The sequence below is a fragment of the Littorina saxatilis genome, linkage group LG2, assembly GCF_037325665.1.
Source record: "Littorina saxatilis isolate snail1 linkage group LG2, US_GU_Lsax_2.0, whole genome shotgun sequence".
Classification (NCBI taxonomy): domain Eukaryota; kingdom Metazoa; phylum Mollusca; class Gastropoda; order Littorinimorpha; family Littorinidae; genus Littorina; species Littorina saxatilis.
This window is the reverse complement of record NC_090246.1, coordinates 49,669,333-49,691,005: the sequence shown is the minus strand read 5'-3', so window position 1 is coordinate 49,691,005 and position 21,673 is coordinate 49,669,333. Positions and strand designations below refer to the sequence as shown.

At 39.7% G+C, this 21,673-nt stretch overlaps 1 protein-coding gene across 2 annotated transcripts in view; it reads right to left on the bottom strand.

Moving 5' to 3' along the window:
* The window catches only part of LOC138959135 (nuclear factor NF-kappa-B p100 subunit-like), a 34,577-nt gene continuing 12,904 nt past the window's right edge, over nt 1-21,673 (bottom strand). For both annotated transcript variants that reach the window (XM_070330500.1, XM_070330499.1), the window contains exons 6-21: nt 21,441-21,599; nt 20,903-21,007; nt 19,024-19,118; nt 18,238-18,376; nt 16,543-16,767; nt 15,626-15,670; nt 14,714-15,460; nt 12,266-12,446; nt 11,702-11,819; nt 10,120-10,342; nt 9,347-9,516; nt 8,793-9,053; nt 7,512-7,659; nt 6,492-6,688; nt 4,538-4,625; nt 1-3,671 (exon numbers count right to left, since the gene is read on the bottom strand). In XM_070330500.1, coding sequence (XP_070186601.1) covers nt 3,601-3,671; nt 4,538-4,625; nt 6,492-6,688; nt 7,512-7,659; nt 8,793-9,053; nt 9,347-9,516; nt 10,120-10,342; nt 11,702-11,819; nt 12,266-12,446; nt 14,714-15,460; nt 15,626-15,670; nt 16,543-16,767; nt 18,238-18,376; nt 19,024-19,118; nt 20,903-21,007; nt 21,441-21,599 — 2,972 coding nt within the window. In that variant the 3' untranslated portion in view covers nt 1-3,600. The remainder of the gene's footprint in view (nt 3,672-4,537; nt 4,626-6,491; nt 6,689-7,511; nt 7,660-8,792; nt 9,054-9,346; nt 9,517-10,119; nt 10,343-11,701; nt 11,820-12,265; nt 12,447-14,713; nt 15,461-15,625; nt 15,671-16,542; nt 16,768-18,237; nt 18,377-19,023; nt 19,119-20,902; nt 21,008-21,440; nt 21,600-21,673) is intronic.

The following is a 21,673-nucleotide window of genomic DNA, read 5'->3' as shown; positions in this document are numbered from 1 at the left end:
CATTGTTTCAGTATTTTTATTTCCTGCTGCAAAAGCGCAATTACTACAAGTACATAGCAATAAACAACAAGTACTCACTGATTAATATCACTGACACCAGTAAATACATTTCCTTTAATTAGCTGTTAGGTTGCTGATTACTCAAGCCAATAATGAAAAGAGACTGGAATTTAAATGATGCGAAGAATCTACAAGGGTGAAAAAGCACGCAAGACCTACATTCAGGCACATGCACTTAAAAGCAGATTAAACATATGAATGTTACAATGTGTACAGTATGAAACACTGCTATTAAAACTACGAAGAAGAATTAATTTTTAAAAAAACCCACCTATTCTTGGCTGGTTATTTCCTATCATTATCTTGTACAATGTGGCAATGCTATATAAACGATATGGATTATAGTTTGTCTCATGCTTTTCCGACCCTTTACTCCCTTGCTTTCAGTAAATGTGAGTTTTTGTCATCGTGTGATGTTACAACTTGGAGCTCTGGAGCCTGACATCATGAATCTGACCTTCGGATCGTTCATCTGTCACTCAGAGCACTTGAAAAATCCTGTTTTAAGCCCACGTTAACCTTATTTGCAGTCTGTTTTCAGTTTCCCTCCTGGCTACAGAATATGGCTCCTGTTTTTCATGTCTGAAAACTTTTCAGAAATCAGTCACAATTTGTGCCCATGCGTTCTCTGTTCTTGATTGAAGAGGGGACGGGCGCTGTGGCGGGGTGGTAAGACGTCGGCCTCTTAATCGGAAGGTTGAGGGTTCGAATCCCGGCTGCGGCCGCCTGGTGGGTTAAGTGTGGAGATGTGCAGAAGAAGAAGAAGAAGAAGATTAAAGAGTGAAAGGTAGAAGAAACAAATGAATATGAACAAGCTTGAGTAAAAGTGATCAAAAACGAACGTCAAAATGTCGTACAATTTGGTCAATTCTACGGAAAAAGTAGATTCCTGAAAAAAGGGGGGTGTGTGTGTGTGTGTGTGTGTCGTGAGACTTGCAAAAACACAAGTAAACAAAAACATTGACAATTTTCATCTATGGAAGCAGAGTGAGGTAAGTGCAACAAGTTCCAGCTTGGTAGTGTGACAGTGTGCTTTGAGGGCTGATTTGCTGATGTTTTGTTAAAAGTACAGCCCTCTGTGTGTAAACCATTCAGCTCACCATCTCAGACCTGGCCAGGCTAGTACAAGGGACAAAAGCATCCTTCAGCTTGAATGTTCCACAGTGGGTTTTGTTTTTGGAAATAGTTTTGTAACTGACACTAATGTCAACATGCAAAATAATTCAGCAAAAACAAAAAAACAAAAATCAAACTCTGCCAGGCTGTTGATTATTGGCATGTGACTCAAGTGAAAAGATGCTCTCATTGAAAGAGGCCTGAACAGATCCATGAGGGTTGACATTGTTCCCACGGGAAGGCAGGCATGTTTTAGTGACCTCCCTTGGAACACTCCCTGAGTGTAGCTAGTCGAGATTTGCAAATGATCTTAAAAATGATTTTAAATCTGAATATAATGGTTCAAAATCTATGAATGTCAGAAGTAAAGTATTCTCCAACTGCGGAGCCTCGAGCTTGTCCAACCACAGAAAAGGCCTCACAAATTCAACCTTGAAGTTTCTCTAACTCTGCAATGTTATCACTTAACGGACTTACATACTACTTAGGCAGACTCAGTGTTCGCGTTAATGTAAAATTTCTGTTATTTATTTGTATTTATTTGTATATTAATTTTATTTGAGAGTGCATGTACCACAATAGAAACTGTCAAACCATCAGTCATCCCGGTCTAAATTGTTTCTAGCTGTTCTTCTCAGTATGTTATTGCTACTTATAAGTTTCACTTGTTGCCTTGACTTGAATGACCAGGTTTTGTGGGATCTGTTATTGTTTAGTAATCCCAGTTCACAAAACTTTAATCACACATCTGCCGGCAGATGACTATATCCATTTATAGGCAGCCTCTTGTATAAAAAAAAAATACTAATGGTTTCTGTTCAGAAGGAGACTATGAGCACCTGCAGAAATGTTCTCAACGTTTTAGACAGTTTCAGGTGTCGGAGAATCCTTATGTTTTAGGTAAACATGTACCAATATAAAATTTATTACTTGCCAGGTTGACCAGTAATGATGTGTGTATTGTGTGTGTGTGTGTGTGGGGGGGGGGGGGAGTGCTCCCTACCCTGTAGCATAGAAATCAACATTCATAGCTACAATGCATCACAAACATCAAAACATGAAGCTATGATTTCACTTCTCCAACAAGTATCACATCGAAAGCACATCTAAAGAATTATTTACTTTCAACCTCTGCCAAAAAAGCAACCACAAAAAGATGTGAAATACATGGAAGGTGGTGCCAAGTCTTTGCTCACATAACCAACAACACCTTTATCCCTTTGTGTCTCTTGTACCCTCCCCCTACACTTTACTCTCCCTCCCCCCTTTTTTTGTATATCAGCTTATGAAAGGTAATTACGTTTTCAATCTGAAAAATAAAAACTGTCCTAGTATCATTCTCATGCAAAACCTTTAGCAAGTTAGGATATATTATTAAATAATGCACTGCATTCGACACACATAAAACTGGTGACCTCATTTAAGTTCTATTGTTGTAACAGTAAAGAAAACATATTTATGTTTACACAGACAAAGAAATTCATTCCCTTATATGGGTAATCATGACATGTCTGAGCATTTGTCATGAAAAAGATACTCTTTGGATATGAAAACAAACTTATTGTGGTGCACATATCAGCCATGCTTACAATGTGTTCAAAGATGTGTACAAAAACCCACAAAAATAATCCAGTTTAACAGCAAAGATTACAATAACATCTGTGAAATCAAAAACAATTACAATTATAATATAAACAATCAACATTATGGCAATAAACTGACAAGAACATGAGCATGAACAGAACAACTTGGAGGAGAGGAAACTATGTTTGAGCTCATATGTCAATTAGGTCAAATAAAAATATATGTTGGTTTAGGGTAACGTGACCCAAAAAGATAGGGTCGGTAGGTCGGCTTTTTTCCCTCTTTTTTTCTTCTTAAATTTAGTCAGTTTTAAAGGAGGTTACTTCCCTAAATCTCGGTATGGTTCGCAAAATGTGCAAAAAAAAATGTTTTTCTGAAAAATGAACATTGTTTTTAGGGTCGGCAGAAAAAAATAGGGTCCGTCGGGTTACCCTAAACCAACATATATTCTTATTTGGCATTAGGGGATTATAAGAAAACAAAAACAAAATTATGGCTTTTAGCAAACAATATTCAATTTCTAGTTAAAACTTTGTGAAACTGAAACAAAATGATGGTGGTACAGTGGAACCTCCCTTTTATGACCTTCAACAGTCTGAACAAAATAAGGTCTTAAAAAGTGTGGGGGGGGGGGGGGGGGGGGACAACTTAAAATGGGGGTCAATTTACAGAGATAATGAACAGAAAATCTGATGAAACAGGGTCTTAAAAGGGAGGGACCTTAAATTGGGGGATCTTAAAGGGGAGGTTCCACTGTATATAGCTGATGGTAAAATTCTGAGAAATGTACATGTACAATTGTGGTAGTTGGGGGGAAAAAAAACCCCTATGACACAGTGATTATGAGTTGAAGGAAACAACTCCTGAGTCTCCAAGTGAGCTGTCAAGCATCTGCTTCCTGTGTAGCAAACCTGAAACAGCAAGCAATGAAGTGGACTTTTAAACAAACAGTGAAACAGGACATTACTGGTTTACCACACAAACTGTCAATCAAATTGAAAAGTAGCAAGCAATGAAGAGGACTTTCAAAGAAACAGGAAATTACTGGCAGTACCAAACAAACAATCAAATAGAAAAATAACGGAAACTGTGTTGCAAGAAACAAGTCAACTACTTTAACCACTTAAACAAGAAATGTCAGTTACAATACATTTGACCTTCATAGAAACTGAGTGAAGTTGCAAAATGGTGGGGAACAGTGGAGTGGTTTGAAGGTGCTGCTCTGAGATCAAACATGCATTTATGGCAAACCTCCAGTGCTCTTTCAAGAGAATTTAAGTCTCAGTATTACTTACTTACTGCCCGTTATGCTGGTTGGCATGTAGGGCAGCAAAGTCTCAGTATGCTTTTCACTATATTTCTTTCTTGGTCTTATTTTCTTCTGTACATCCATTGCCCACTTTGTCATTTTCATTCATTCAGTCATTATGATAATTGATCAAAATAGAGGTAAGCCTAGAATCTTCCAGTGTAAAGGATAATTAAAGCTCAAAGAATATTTGTTCAAACCTTCTTTGCTGAGAATCAAAAAACAAGAAAGGTTATTTATTTTAACGTTTTGTCATAGACAGAACGTCACACTCACTAGCACTTTGGCCTAATGGTGTTTGATGTGGACTAACAAACAAACAATAACATAATGTACGGAACATAAATATTGCACAGTTAGGCAAAGTTTCTTCTATCCCCAGATGGGGAAAGGTCACTTCTTGGCTATGATTGGTGCAGTTTTTACTGTAAACAAGCATAACCTTTTCAGTAGGCAGCATATACTAACCTCTGTCTCCCTCCTCTATAAGCCGCACCGCATCATCCCGCTCCATAGCATGAAGACATTCCTTCAACTTGCTCACTGTTCCATATGTCTAAAACAACAACAAAGTCAGTTATAAGTGAGTTCTTTCAGTTGAAATAGAAAGGAAGATGCAAAGTAACAATAAGTTGCTTACATGTGCCAAAAACATGAAATGCTGAAAGAGGTACATTGTATATTGAAACATTTTTTGACAAAATGAGTTTTTGCAGTCTTCTTCTTCTTCTTCTGCGTTCGTGGGCTGAAACTCCCACGTACACTCGTGTTTTTTGCACGAGTGGAATTTTACGTGTATGACCGTTTTTTTACCCCGCCATTTAGGCAGCCATACGCCGTTTTCGGAGGAAGCATGCTGGGTATTTTCGTGTTTCTATAACCCACCGAACTCTGACATGGATTACAGGATCTTTTTCGTGCGCACTTGGTCTTGTGCTTGCGTGTACACATGGGGGTGTTCGGACACCGAGGAGAGTCTGCACACAAAGTTGACTCTGAGAAATAAATCTCTCGCCGAACGTGGGGACGAACTCACGCTGACAGCGGCCAACTGGATACAAATCCAGCGCGCTACCGACTGAGCTACATCCCCGCCCCAGTTTTTGCAGTCATAAACTAGAACAAAAGATGTTGAGTAACATAAGAAAAAAACAAGTCGCGTAAAGGCGAAAATACAACATTTAGTCAAGCTCAGTCGAACTCACAGAATAAAACTGAACGCATTGCATTTTTTCCGCAAGACCGTACACTCGTAGCATCATCTGTCCACCGCTCGTGGCAAAAGCAGTGAAATTAACAATCCAGAAAAGCGCGGTAGCGGTTGCGCTGAGGAGGATAGCACGCTTTTCTATATCTCTATTCTTTTTAACTTTCTGAACGTGTTTTTAATCCAAACATATCATATCTATATGTGTTTGGAATCAGGAACGGACAAGGAATAAGATGAAATTGTTTTTAAATCGATTTTGGACATTTAATTTTAATCATAATTTTTATATTTTTAATTTTCAGAGCTTGTTTTTAATCCGAATATAACATATGTATATGTTTTTGGAATCAGAAAATGATGAAGAATAAGATAAACGTAGTTTTGGATCGTTTTATACAAAAAATAATTTTAATTACAATTTTCAGATTTTTAATGACCAAAGTCATTAATTAATTTTTAAGCCACCAAGCTGAAATGCAATACCAAAGTCCGGCCTTCGTCGAAGATTGCTTTACAAAAATTTCAATCAATTTGATTAAAAAATAAGGGTGTGCCTCAATTTTTACAAAAAGCCGGATATGACATCATCAAAGACATTTATCGAAAAAATGAAAAAAACGTCTGGGGATATCATACCCAGGAACTCTCATGTCAAATTTCATAAAGATCGGTCCAGTAGTTTACTCTGAATTGCTCTACACACACACGCGCACAGACAGACAGACACTCACACACACACACATACACCACGACCCTCGTCTCGATTCCCCCTCTATGTTAAAACATTGTCAAAACTTGACTAAATGTAAAAAGAAAAAAAAACTTTGAAAATGTCAAGCTTTGAAATGCATGGCGAATTAACATTTTAAATCAGGGTCTAAAACAAAGGGAAATCCCTGTTGCAAATGCTATAAGGGTCTAAAATAAATAGAAATCACTGCAGCAAAAATCCTCCCTTCAAGTAGCCCAGCAGGTCTTCTTAGAGTTAATCCCATAACCATATTTGGTCGTAGGAAACCAAGATATTAAGAGACTTCAACTACTCTGCGGCCAGCTTTATGAGGGCAGCTGGGTGGACTCAAGAGCGCTCGGGAAAAAATATTGGTAAAATAAACCTATGAGGAGGTTAAACCAGCGTGCTAAGCATGCAGTCTAACCACTATGCCACTAAGGCTCTAGCTGATGTGTATCAGGAGCAAAGCCAAAAGCCACCTCGTGGTAGTCGAGGAGAAAGGTTGTGGGGCTGGAGCCAGACTCGCCCATCACTTCCAAGGGAGCCACCAGTTGATCATAGCCCAGGCGGCTCGCCAGCTCGTACACATCCTTCCCAGCATGCAATGGGTCGAGCACCTTCGACAGCTCCACCCGCACATCTTCTGACAGCTTCTCCTCTGCTTGCAAGCTTGCCACTGTAATGGAGATCAAGGAGTTGTGTATGGCATCAGTGGCTTGCACAAAAACATTACGTGTTGTCACAATGTCTTGCTCAAATGGCCTTTATTTTTCTAACTTTCTGCACCTGTACATGCACTTGCTATGGGGTCGAACACTTTTGTTCTCAAAGCATCTACTCGAATACATGCATTTATTTACACTGTCACTGTCCACTCCACGTTTGACTTGATAAATACAGTGCTAAATGAATGAACATGCTGAGCAACTTGAAATTGTAACACTGAGCAACATCAACAGCATCCCTTTTCTCAACAAAACAGACACAAAGTTTCTGTGCATCTAGCATTTGCTCTACAATTCCTTTTTTCTAACAGCTTGTGTTTCTTTGGGAAACCAGGTGTAATCTGGATTATCTGGATATACAAAAGAAGACTGCCTTGTACAGTAGTACCCACGATGAAAAGACGCCCTTACGACCAGCCAAAAATGCCCATACATTGCAAGTGGCCTATCACGACAGGTGAACCTTAGTAAAGATTACACAAAGGAACATACACCAGTGTGCTTTCTTTGGAGGCGCCCTGTCATCAAAGGGGCCTCAAAAAAGAGCTACTGTATAATGTATTTCCTGTAAGATTATTGTTACATTATTTTGCTAGAATGTATACGTTTTTGATGTTATGTTAAATAGTATGCTTTTATTCATAGTTAATATGTAAAGCGCGGAGAGCATAGATTACTGTGGTTTGCATGATTAAGCTGTCATTATTATTATCATTGTTAAATTGCAGGTACCACAACAGAAAAAAAGATAAGATCAATTGTATAAACCCTAACCTGTCTGTGATCTTAGGCTTTCCGCCATGCCGCTGTCCACGGATTTGTTTATGAGGACTTCCTTGTCTTCCTCCAGGTCATTATCACAGGCTGACAGTCTCTCATCCTCATCACTGGCATAGTGGTCACCAATCAGCATGCTCAAGATCTGTATGGCACCAAACAGAAACAATGTGGCACTAAATTTAAAGCGAAGCAAGGCAAGACAAGACATATATTTTCTGTTATATTGACCACAGCCCAGTTAAATAAAATAATTTCAAAATATGTTGGCAAAAATATGTGAAATTGGATAAATAACTACATTCTTCTTCTTCTTCTGCGTTCGATATTCAAGGCAGTCATATCTTCAGGTAGGTAGCTGCCATGAAGTCCGCAGTAAATATACTACAATATATGGAAAGAAGACCACTGAACATGTACGACTTGTTCTTAATATTAAACTGAATGATAGAGGACGAGGAAGACTATTTCATAAGATCAGTAAAATCTGATGATCAGTTGAATAAGCAGTGGAACTTCAGCACTCAGAATGCGATCAAACAAACAGAAAAAGAGCTATAATGTATTTTCTTTCACATAATTATATGGTATATTCATAAAAAGACAATCAGAGCCAGCATGTACTATGTAGGAGTCGAGTTTAGAGACTTTAGTCCTGGATAAACTGCAGCATGGGTAAAGTTTATCCCAAACTTAAGGCTCTAACCTTGACTCTTGCATACTGGCCCTGGTCCTAAAATACATTGGGAAGATAAAGGACTTTGAATGGAGAGAAAAAATCCCAGATTATCAGATAACATTCTATGCTAATTCTATGCTAATACAATTACAGACTTCTCAGTGAAAGCTTACACATTTAAAACTACATCTATGTTAAATCTAAGACAGAATACTTGGATAAATTGTTTCTCACTCGTCAAGACTGCCAAAACCTTGAAACTTTTCAACCTTAGACTTTCGAAAATGCAACGGCTGAACAAATGTTCAAATCATTATTCATATATCGGAAAAGTGAAATGTCTAAATTTATTTCAAATTGCCAAAATCTTTACTGTCAGTCCGGCAAAGTGCCAAACTCTTTCATGGTGGGGGAAAGGTGATGGCAAGGACCACTTTAAAGTTTCGAAAATCGCCTACACTTTATGGTCATTTCACTAAACTTGCCAAAGAAAATAAATCTTAGCAACTTCCCTGCAATGCGCCAAACTAAAAAAATTAAAAAAATCATATCTCAACATGACTAAAGATACCTTCTTCAAAGAAAATTAATGATCATACCCTCAGTCGGTCTTTGCCTGCAGCATAATCTCTGGGCTGGAGACCACGTCGATACCTACGAATCGCCTCCTCCTCCTCTTGCTCCTCCCCCTCCCCTGCCTCTTGTTGGAGCATGTCTCCCGGGGGTACCTCTTCATTCTCAACGTCTGTGAGAGCTCCTGCCGTCATCAGCAGAGCCACCATCCCGATCAGGCCGCGACAGCATGCGATGTGCAGTGCTGTGTTTCCATCAAAGCATCTTGCATTTACGTCCGCATTCGCCTGTTATAGGTAGAACATTTCAGGTAACAATTTGCTGTGGAATGTTGAGTTTGTTGGGTTTTTTTCCTTCAGGAGTTGATAGCAATCCTTAGCGAAGAATTAATTCTTGCCAAAGCAGTTCTATGTTGAGAAAACTCAGTGTTATTGATAACAGGTGTTACTGTACAAGTGCTTTTTTTATGCACCGCCATTGAAATGTCTCATGTTTGAGATAATGAAATTTACTTGACTTAGCCTGACTTACTATTTTCTGGAGAGAGAAAACAACTAAGAAACAAAACAATAACACTGACCTCCATCAAGAGGAAACCAGCAACGGGTAGGTCGTCGAGTTCCACAGCATGATGCAGTGCAGTGCGACCGCTTTTCCCATCTGGCATGTCTACGTCCGCTCGACCGTGAACGAGCAGGCGAAGCATGTCCACATTGCCGCTCTGGGCTGCCAGGTGAACTGAGGTGTAACCTGAATTGCAAACGTGAATTAAGCCAAAACCTTTATTCTTTTAAAATAATCAGGTGTAATTTTGCTTCTCGTGCCTGCAAGAGCCTTAACAAATTAACATATTTGTATTCTCTAAAAAGCCTGTCTCTGAAATTCAAGTTGAGTACCAAATTTAATTTGTTCAACTACAGATGTTTAGAAGAAGACATACTGCTGTTTTTTCTCTGCTTGATTTAACAGTGACCAAGTTAGTGTGTTTGGCACCAGGCTGATAGTGTGAAAGAAGTCACCAAGATCAATTATGTTTTGTTTAATGCTACTTTCTGGAGAGAAACACAGAAAAGCATACTGAAAACTTGTATGGCAGTTTAGTTTTCATGGTGTCTCAATTGCCTGTTAGTGTTACTTTCTGCACAAATTTGATATAAAAAGAAAAACACTAAAGCTCAGGTTCTTCCCACTATGCAGTCAAAATGTCTGCATTAGTAAAAGAATAATGTTTCACAAATATTATGACTACTGTTTAACCCAATGATAAATGTTTTTGAACGCCCTCATGGTTAAACCATTAGGGACATGTTCCCGAGCGTTACCCCGACTTGATGAGACTGTTTAACCCCTTACCATCAAAGTTCAGGTAGTCCAGTTCAGGGAAAGGGTTGGAAGCTGTAACTCCTGGCCGCAAATATTTGATGAGAGAGCGCAGAGCTTCCAGAGAATTGTTCATCACTGCCAGATGTGCTGGGGTGTTTCCATTCCTCTCTGAGACTGATGGGTCAGCACCAGCCCGCAGCAAAAGCTCGATGTGGTATGGCTGTTGCATGATGGCCGCTAGGTGCAAGGCCGTCTGGGTAAAAATGGAAATGCGATGTGTTTATTGCACTAATGTAACTGTAAGTTTTGGTACAAAATCACCACTTTATTTTTTAAGGTATTGCTCTGAAGTTCCAGATATGTGTGCTCTCTGAATACACTGTATATTTGCTCCAATAGTGCACTGACGGCAGTAAAGAAAATTTGGGATATACTGTAAACTTTTTCAACCTGACGATTGCATGATTGCTTACAACGCATCCACATTTATTCCAATTAATCTCAATATTTTAATATTCTCAATTTCTCTAAAATCTGAAAAGACCAAGATGCTTCTTCTGCATAGTTTTGTGCAAGTTTTTGAAATGAAAATAGTGAAGTTCCCTGCATAGTTTGTGTTCTGTATACATTTGTACCTAAAAATGTTCTGCTACTGTGGTCCAGCTCAGTGTGAAAACACCTTCGATCTCTTCTTCTTCTTCTTCTGCGTTCGTGGGCTGAAACTCCCACGTACACTCGTGTTTTTGCACGAGTGGAATTTTACGTGTATGACCGTTTTTACCCCGCCATTAAGGCAGCCATACGCCGCTTTCGGAGGAAGCATGCTGGGTATTTTCGTGTTTCTATAACCCACCGAACTCTGACATGGATTACAGGATCTTTTCCGTGCGCACTTGGTCTTGTGCTTGCGTGTACACACGAAGGGGGATAAGCCACTAGCAGGTCTGCACATAAGTTGACCTGGGAGATCGGAAAAATCTCCACACTTAACCCACCAGGCGGCCACGCCCGGGCCGGGATTCGCACCCTCGACCTTCCGATTAAGAGGCCGACGTCTTACCGCCCCGCCACAGCGCCCGTCACACCTTCGATCATAATCCAGTCGATGAAAAATGTTTACAATTACAGGGCTGTTGTTTGGTGTCAATGGTCAGCAAAACGCCTGAACTTTTTTCAAATCGCTAGAATCTTTGCTGTCAGTTCGGCAGAATTGACAAACTTTTTTTAATGTGGGAAGAAAGGTGACGCCAAAGAGTGTCTAACGCTTCTGAAAATTGCTGAAACTTTGATGGCCATTTCGGCAAATATGTTAAACAAAAAAATAAATCCAAGCAACATTCCTGAATAGACGAACTCTGGAAATAACTCTGTCTGCTTTGTACGAGTTGTGAAAGAGTGAATAGTCTTGCTTTTATTGATGCAAAATTTCCACACCTGCTTCTTGTCCACGCTTCTTGTCCCTGCTAGTGACTGGCCTTTAATGTCATGTGGAAAATTTTGCCTCAATGAGCAAGATGTTTCACTATTTCACAATGCATACAAAGTTATTTCCAAACCATCGCCTATTGCCACAGGTGCTTGTGCTAGTGTACATGTTATGCTCTGTGCCTACCTGTCTCATGTAGTTGTACATGTTAATGGAATGTCGTGCATGAGGTAGCGATGTCATCACATCCAACATATGCTGCAGTGATGTTGTCTGATTGTTGATCACAGCCAGGTGAATGGGGCTGAAAAGAAAGAAATAACACATCTTTTTCAAGATATTTAAACATATGAATTAAATTATCATGAAGTGACCCTAGTACAGCAGAGAAAATATACCATTCAAATTAATTAATGTACAGGTGTGCACACTTTTCCTTGTGTGTGTGTGTGTGTGTGTGTGTGTGTGTGTGTGTGTGTGTGTGTGTGTGCCTGTGTGTGTGTGTGCCTGTGTGTGTGTGTGCCTGTGTGTGTGGGTGCCTGCGTGAGAGTTTATGTGTTCATGTACCTGTGTGTACTCGCACACGCACCTATCTGCATGTGTACGCGCCTGTGTGCATGTGCAGTACATGTGCACGCTAACACGCTCATACAGGCATGTCTGCATGCAACATGTGTGCCTTTGACTTTCTACACATTTATCAAATACAACACCGTATTTCTACTCTGTCCAGTGTATCCTATCACTTACAGATCTCCATTCTCATTCTTGATGACGGTGAGATGTCTCTGCACAATAAGGAGGTAACGAACGTCTCCGGTCTCAGCGTAGTCCTGCAAAGCGCGAATGGTTCTTGTGGTGATTCTCTCCATGACTCGCTTCACTACTGACGTTGCCACCTTCACTGGCTTGCTGGACTTTTCTTTACCGCCTGTGTGTAACCAAACAGAAAGTAGGATGTCAGAAAAAAAAGGGGAACCCCGGCTGGGAATTACCCTCAGTTTGGGGTCGTTTTACTTATAGGAACACATCATACATGACAAGGTAAAGACATTCAATAAAAGTACACTTATAAAAGTACACCGTACAGGAATACATACCCACGGAATACGCGCGATATAAGCCTCATATTGATTGATTGATTGATTAGATATAAAATGGATCTTATGGAGATTGATTTGAAAATGAGGAAGTTTTAAAATAAGCTTGTTCAGATCATTTAAAAAGTGCACTGGTTTTTTCTCTTAATCTTCTGAACTTAAGTTTTTAAAAATGTCCAGACATATACTTGGAAAAGGAAAATCAAAAGTCTAGATTTATTTCTGAAGAAAAACAATTATGTCATCAGAAGTTGGGAAAAGATGATGATGCTATTTATAGCAATGACACCATGAATGTTGAATAGTGTTCTGATGAGGTGAACATAGTTAAAAAGAAATCTGAGGAAGTAAAGATATGAAAGACTTCAAAGAGAGCTAACGAGTTTCCTCGAAGAGTGCATGTGACAAAACCGCCATTTCACTCAGTGCTTTGTCAAAAAATGATCAGAGGTGTTCTAAATAGGTACATGTAGTGACAGTTAAAAAGATCTTAAGGAAGAAAATCATGGATATCAGTATGCGAGTGGGCTTTTCCAATACTCCACTTGGCAAAACAAACATTTACATGAGTAATGTGTGTGCCTCTAAATCTAACTCATGCCTCAAGTGCCTGAATCGTTGCACAAGTATGTCTCAAGATAATTTTGAATGTCTCAAGTGAATGTCAGGCCATAACAAATTAAATTGCTGCCAGCAAAGGAAAACAAAACAAAAAAACAGAGACCCTCAATTTTCTTATCTGTTGAACTGTTTCAAGTACAGAAACACACACAGACACACATACTTTCTTGCTCTCTCTATCTCTGAAACACACACACACACACACACACACACACACACACACACACACACACACACACACACACACACACACACACACACACACACACACACACACACACAAAACCAGTAACCAGTAGAATTATAAAGTCAACAGGATCTTATATCTTGGTCTTGGTTTCAGTGACTATACAACATGCACAGGAATTCTCCTTACAATGTTCTATTACCGAAAAATAACAAAACCAGCATTGCAAACTCCAAGACTCATAAACTGCTATATCTCAGCTTCCTGTTTACTTGTAACCTTACTTGTTATTTGTAAAGCCAGCAATGCACTCTCCAAAACTTCTAGACTGCTATATCAAACCTCCTTTTTACATTTAGTCAAGTTTTGACTAAATGTTTTAACATAGAGGGGGGAATCGAGACGAGGGTCGTGGTGTATGTGTGTCTGTCTGTCTGTCTGTCTGTCTGTCTGTGTGTGTGTGTGTAGAGCGATTCAGACTAAACTACTGGACCGATCTTTATGAAATTTGACATGAGAGTTCCTGGGTATGATATCCTCAGATGATTTTTTCATTTTTTTGATAAATGTCTTTGATGACGTCATATCCGGCTTTTCGTGAAAGTTGAGGCGGCACTGTCACGCTCTCATTTTTCAACCAAATTGGTTGAAATTTTGGTCAAGTAATCTCCGACGAAGCCCGGATTTCAGTATTGCATTTCAGCTTGGTGGCTTAAAAATTAATTAATGACTTTGGTCATTAAAAATCTGAAAATTGTAAAAAAAAAATTTTTTTTATAAAACGATCCAAATTTACGTTCATCTTATTCTCCATCATTTTCTGATTCAAAAAACATATAAATATGTTATATTTGGATTAAAAACAAGCTCTGAAAATTAAAAATATAAAAATTATGATCAAAATCAAATTTTTCAAATCAATTTAAAAACACGTTCATCTTATTCCTTGTCGGTTCCTGATTCCAGAAACATATAGATATGATATGTTTGGATTGAAAACACGCTCAGAAAGTTAAAACGAAGAGAGGTACAGAAAAGCGTGCTATCCTTCTCAGCGCAACTATTACCCCGCTCTTCTTGTCAATTTCACTGCCTTTGCCATGAGCGGTGGACTGACGATGCTACGAGTATACGGTCTTGCTGCGTTGCATTGCGTTCAGTTTCATTCTGTGAGTTCGACAGCTACTTGACTAAATGTTGTATTTTCGCCTTACGCGACTTGTTTACTTGTAACCTTACTTGCAAAGCAAGCATTGCATACTCCCAAACTCCTGGACTGCTATATCTCACCTTCTTTCTTACTTGAAGCCTTCGGAGGCGCCACATTTTGCTGCATCTCTATCTTTTTGGGCAAAGCATCTTCCTTCCCAGAGGCAGAGGAAACTTCAGAAAATCCCTCGTCTGTTCTAAACCCTTCCGATGTGGTCGCCTCACTCAGTACAGTGGGGGTGGGAGAGTGCACAGTGTCTGAATGATCCTCCCGCCCACTGTCCGTCTCTGAGTGGGCTTGAATTTCTAAATTCTTGAGCGGTCGCTTTGGCGTGTCACCACCAGCAGCTTCACAGCTGTCCACTATCACTTCATCTGCACTTTTTTCTCCTGTAAGCTTCTCTGGCGTTTTGTGCTTTGGTTCTGAGCTGGAGGTGTCAGCTTTGTTGAGTTCAGCACTGTCTCTACTTTCTTGATGGAATGTATTTCCCATTTTCTGGCTTGTGCTGTTTTTCTTTACAGGTTTGGTCTTGCTAGTCTTTGAGAGAGATGAACGGGCACTCTCAGACCCAGACTTTGAAGAATTTTCCGGAATGACAGGTGGCCGTTTTGTTGGTGTGGCTTGCACTTTGGACACAAGGCTCTGACTGGGGTGGCTGAGGGAATGAGCTGCGTCCATTTCAAGGTCGTTGAAGCATGAGGGAAAAGACCCTGCCCACAACATGGGGTCAAAAGGATTTGTGATGGGACTGGGGTTCGAATCCTCCGTGGATGTGGTACTCGTATCTGGACTCTCTGCGTGACTGCGGGCAAACTCCTCCTTTACCACTGAGAACAAAGACAGGCTCAAGTGACAATCACATCAAAAAAGCAACGTTTTGCAGTTGATCGAGCCATTTAATTTAGATATAAAAGTATACGCTTTGGGCATAGTAAAACATTCTATGAGAATAAGCACAAAATATCCCCCCAAAAATTCTTGTATTGGCTTACCTTGTTCAACTGTAGTGGGCAGTACATGTAGCTGGTCAGTAACACCTGAAAACAACAAATATTACCATAATTGAAAAGGTATATACACAACAAAATCACTTTATCAACAAAAAAAAGAAGAAAAAAAGAAATTTACCATAAATGTTGTACAATGTACGTCCATCGGGGGAACGTTCATGTGATAACAATAACTTACATAGTCCAGTATGACTGATAAAACTAATAAACATATGTGTGTTACATACTAATCTGTTGGTGGGGTGACTGAATGGAAAGAGCATGGGTGCAACCTGGAAAATTCCAGAAACCGGCAAAAAAAAACTCTCCTGGAACAAAAACATCGGCAGCCAATGAAACCAAAAACCGGCTGCCGGCGTGTAGCCGGCAGAGTTGCACCCATGAAAGAGACAACATGGCTGTGGAGTTTGGACAAGTTACTTAAAGACTAATCACACAGGTGTAGTTCTGATGTGAAACTGGGATATCAACAGAAAGCATACAGATGTGAAAGCATTTCACTACGACTGGTCAAATTATGTCTTGCTTTTACTACTCATACATTGTACATCCAACAGTTTGCTTTCACTCTCAGTTGAACAGTTCAAAGAGGAATGTGAGTATACTTATTAACACACTTATTCAGCCTTACTTTATTATATAAACTACCTAAGCAGTTTCTATTGCTGTGGACCAAAAATAAATACAATGAAACCCCTCTTTAAGACCTAAACACTTGGGGAAAACTGGTCTTAAAAGGAGGAAAGTCCTCAAATGGGGTCACTTTGAAGACGTTATCGAGAAAAATCTGAGAAAACAGGGTCTTAAAAGGGAGGGAGTCTTAAATCCGGGTGTCTTAACAGGCGGGTTCCACTGTACATGTTTAGGTCAAATAGTTTCATAGTTGACAGTGAACTTACTGCCGTTGGGCATGATGACGCTGAAGTTGCCATGACCACCACCACCTCCTCCTCCTCCCATGCCCCCACCAGGGCCTCCGGGCGCCACAGATCCGAACCCTCCTCCCCCCATGCCTCCGCCAGGGCCTGGCGGTCCGCCCCCTGGCCCTCCGTCACCACCATAGTAGTTGAAGGTATTGTCAAGGGGGAGTGTCTTTCGTTTCTTCCTTGCGATGTTGTCCTTATCTGCAACAGGGCAACAGATGTGACTAAACTGATGAGTAGCTTGTCTAGAAAAAAATAAAATAAAAAAAATAAAGAGTGAGAGAACAAAATTAAGCAAATGGATTACACTGATTGGTTCAAACCAGAAGCCTATCATACTAGAAGTACTTTACTACCATTACCAGCAGTCGACATGCTGTGATACATATGCCCTTTGACCTGTTCTTGGGGATATCCCATACTAAAAATAGAATACGGGATTCTGGGAAACCTGTTCAATGGCACTCGTGCACTATATTCGATTTTCAATACACGACTCAAAACCTTTCGAATAAATCAAAAAGAATGAAATACAAGAATATATAGTTTAGAAAAGAAGAAGATAAGTTGAAAAATTTAGAATTTTTTTTTTACAAAAGTCTTGCCAATTAAGGAACTCGAACTCAAGAACGCCGGCTTTGGAGACAAACGTCTAACCACATATCAAGGCACATGAAGTAATGGCGTGAAAACTAAAACTTGAACTGCCCAAACAACTTCCACGTGCCCAGGTTCTCGAATCGAGCATTTGTTGACTCGTCGGTTTCCCCGTTTGTATTTGTGTTTTGTATGTTTTCTTGATCTCATCATTACATGTAGTCGTGGTGTTGCCTATAGGGCATTACATTTTCACCAAAGCCGATGTTCCTAAAAAAAAAAAAAAATAGAATGAGTAATTCTTGGGAAATTGCCCCGCTGGAAGTACTCAATAATTATCCAACTTTTTAATTATTTCAATTTATTACATCATCTAAAACGTTTGGAATGAAGAAAATACACGTACAAGAATTACGAGTTCAGAAGAAAGAAAAAATGACGTGAAAGAGGATTGAACCCGAGCCCACGAATGTTAGGGAAAACGACCGGGCGCTTTACCAACTGAGCTATTCTGTTGCACTGAATCGAGGGAGATTTTAACTTCAAATACTACACTTGAGTTCTCGAGCCTGGGCGATCAGTATTGACTTGACTCGAGTTTCCGAGTCTCTCCGTTCGTATTTGTGTACTGTTCTCTTTATCTCATTGTTCGAGGCAAGTTCAGTTAATAACTAACCCTATGCTCCCGTTCACGTCGTATAAGTTTGGAAAGCAATATCAAGTACCGATGATTTCAAGCGTGGCTGACATTATGGCTACGGCATGCATTGACCAATCGCCGAAAGGCGCCATCCTCATTCTATGAAAGGATTTTCCTACCCAAAATCCTCTATTCTAGATGACATACAAAGGATTTAGTTCGGGAGAACGACGATCTATGGAAGGTTTATTATATAAAGGGAAGCAAGCGGTTAAAAACAGGCGTCGATAGAGCCAATGAACTGTGATGTTAACTTGTAGTATTTCATTCACTTGTGTTCAAACCATTTATACAAGAGATCAGGTGTCACCAAGCTTTCTTTTCAGACTTTGCACTCCCTTATCACAAAGACCTCCGACTGTTCTTGAACTGACCTTTATTTTGAGGGTAGTAGGTGAAGGCCTTTGCTTCGCTGACTTCTACGTCTGACTTTCTTTGTAGCATGATCATCACATTCACTGCTTTGTCGATGTTAGGGTTGTAGTAGGCTGGTGTCTTGAACACAATGGCATACTGCACACACAAAAAATACATATACCCAATAGATAAAAGCTTGTTTTATAAATACACAAAACCAAACTCTTCTTTTTGTTTGTTTAGATATTTGCCTTTTTGTGATTGATAAAATTTACGTTGGACACACATGCAAAGCCATACATCTTGAACGGATAGTGGTTGCATTATTTGGGTTTTCAAAACTCTGGCTGAAGTGTCAACCACAATGAATTGTTCAGTCAGTACAGGATCTTAAATGTGCGCATCTTGGGGAACACTGCGCAAATGAAGCAGCAACATACAATAATACGCACGAATGTAAAGATAAAGTTGACACAGTGAAACTTAAAAAATGTCTCTTCTTGTTCTGACAGGGAATTCTACTTGTAACCAACCAGTGAAGCGAGAGAGTGACCAACAATCAACAAGGCCACAACCTCTGTTACAGAACTGAACAAAAGCTGCAGATTATGTGTGAAGGAAAACACACACACACACACACACACACACACACACACACACACACACACACACACACACACACACACACACACACACACACACACACACACACACACACACACACACACGTACACGTATGAGAGGTAACCATTCAAGCAGTCAGACAATCAAGAGATGATCAAAGCACAGGTATAATGCCTGACCTGTCTGTGGACATCCAAGGGGCTGAAGTTCCCATAACTTTCCCATTTGATGCTTCCGTCCTCGTTGTGTTCCACAAAACGCACAGCAATATCCTCTGCACAGCACAACCAAATATTTTCAGAAGGTGTGGTTTTGGGTTCATTCTAGATTTTTCTCCAAGTAATGCACCAGAACATTCTGGAAGGGAGTTGGGTTTCGTGTCCATTCTAGATTGTTGGGGAAGGCTCCGAGTAACTTTCTGGAAAATTAACTTTTGTGACTTCTATGGACCAACATTTATATAAATGCGAGTCAAAAATTGTACTTATGTACTAAAAAAGCTGAGTACTAAGTAACCCTCCTGAACACAGTTGTTTTCAAAAAAGCAATAAAGGAACATAATACAAGTATTATAAATTACTCCAAAATGTCTGTGATATTGTGGGAGTAAGAAATGGAACATTGTGAATGGCTTTCATGCTGTTTTGCAAACTTGTCTGTGGGTTGCTTTTTTTCATCATCTTCTCGTCTGGTTCTTTAATCCGCCTTAAACAATCAGTTTGTACAGGTGCACAAGGAAAAAAAAAAAAGTTGTTTGTTTCTGGTAACATGGCTACAAAAAATAGGGTGGGTAGGTAGGTATTTTTTTGTTTGTTTTTTGGTCAGGGTAGAAAATAACAACACAGTGACGCAAAGAGACTGAACTTACTATACAAAGAGAAAGACAACACATTACAAAACAAATGAGACAAAAGGGATGCAGGGTTATCCCCCTTGTGTCGTCTGCCGTCTGTTACTTTCGTTTTGACACTTTTTTTCTCTTTTTTTTTTTTTACAAATGCAATAAAAAAAAAAAGTCTAGGGTCGGCGGGAAAAAACTAGGTAGGGTCGGGTGACCAGAAACATACAACTTTTTTTTGTGTGCCTAATAATGATTATTTAGATGACGGGCGCAGTGGCGTGGTGGTAAGACGTCGGCCTCCTAATCGGGAGGTCGTGAGTTCGAATCCCGGTCGCTGCCGCCTGGTGGGTTAAGAGTGGAGATTTTTCCGATCTCCCAGGTCAACTTGTGTGCAGACCTGCTAGTGACTTAACCCCCTTCGTGTGTACACGCAAGCACAAGACCAAGTGCGCACGGAAAAGATCCTGTAATCCATGTCAGAGTTCGGTGGGTTAAAGAAACACGAAAATACCCAGCATGCCTACTCAACGAAAGCGGAGTGAAGCTGACTATGCTCTCAGAGTATAGTGTGGGGAACCCAAATGGGCAAACGAGCTCACACGTAACCAGACAATTCTGGAACGCTGAAGAAGAAGAAGATTATTTAGCTTTTATAAATTCTGACTTCAGAAAAATAAAACACAGACTACTTTGTTCATGTGGGATAATAATACTCTCAAGTCTCAAAGTAGAACACTTTGCTTATGCATCTCTACTGGGTTTTTTTGTTGCTCTTTAGCCGGTAGGCAAGAATTTAAAAAAATGTCTGCAGATCTTGCTTTTGCAAATATCATTTATATTCAGTGTTGTTCTCAGGCATTGATCTTCGGTCATTAATGCATACTTTTCTGATCTGACACATTTGTATGACCCCTAGCCGGTCGACCAGTAGTTTTGACATGTAGGAGATCTTCCTACCATCAACTTTCTTCCAATAGGGACAAAGCCAGAACAGTTTGTCCTACACATTTTTTTCCAATCCACATCAAACTGACCTATTGTCCTCTGAGCATGGGAACAACACTGTATATTGCCAATAATATTTTTCCAACATCTGTTATATGATATTTATTGCCAAACCCAATTCTTGTTAATTGCATTTTGCATAAGACCACTACTGACGAGAGATCATCACTGACACATTTCTTTACGTGGAAAAAACTTTCACGCTTTGTTACCTTTCTGCACTTTTTCACAGAGCAGGAAGACTTCCTCATTGCCTGTGCAACAGCCCCCGTATTTATCCATGCGGCAAATCTTCAAGGCCGATGCTCCTGGTGACTCTGTAGAAGTTCACGGAAAAGTACTCAGTGAAGGTATTCACGGATACATTTAAAAAATCTAATTACCATTAATTTGATTAAATTAATGACACTCTCAAATTGATTAATCATTAAAAAAAAATCTGAATCTGCTGATTCTAATTTTTTTTTAATGATTAATAAGGCTTTAAGAGTGTCATAAATTTCATGCAGATCAAAGAATGAACTGGGAAAATCCAAACACAGTATGCTTGCCCTAGAAGAAAAAAACGTCAAAATGATCATTAGAAAAAATAAAGAAAAAAAATGGCCAAATCATCTTCCTGTTTACATGTATCATAAATGGGCTAAGCCCGAGAACAAAATCATGAAAGCAGATGGTCAATAAAGAAAATGGAAAATATCTTTCCAAAATCATCTTATTAAGGCGCTTAGAACGATACAAAGATCTTACTGCTGTCATAAATGGGCTGAGAGATGACAGTGTTCAGCATCTTCAAGAACTGGCCATTGGAGCCAGTCAAGAAGACTTGGAACTGCAGTCGCACCACGTTCAGAGACATGTTCCGTGATAGCTCTTGTGCCTCCTTCTTTGCTTCAAGATTCTCTTCCGCTGAAAAGGATAAAACAGGGAGTTATCTCTTATTCAAAAATCGATAAAAATAGACTGCCAACGTTCCAAAATTC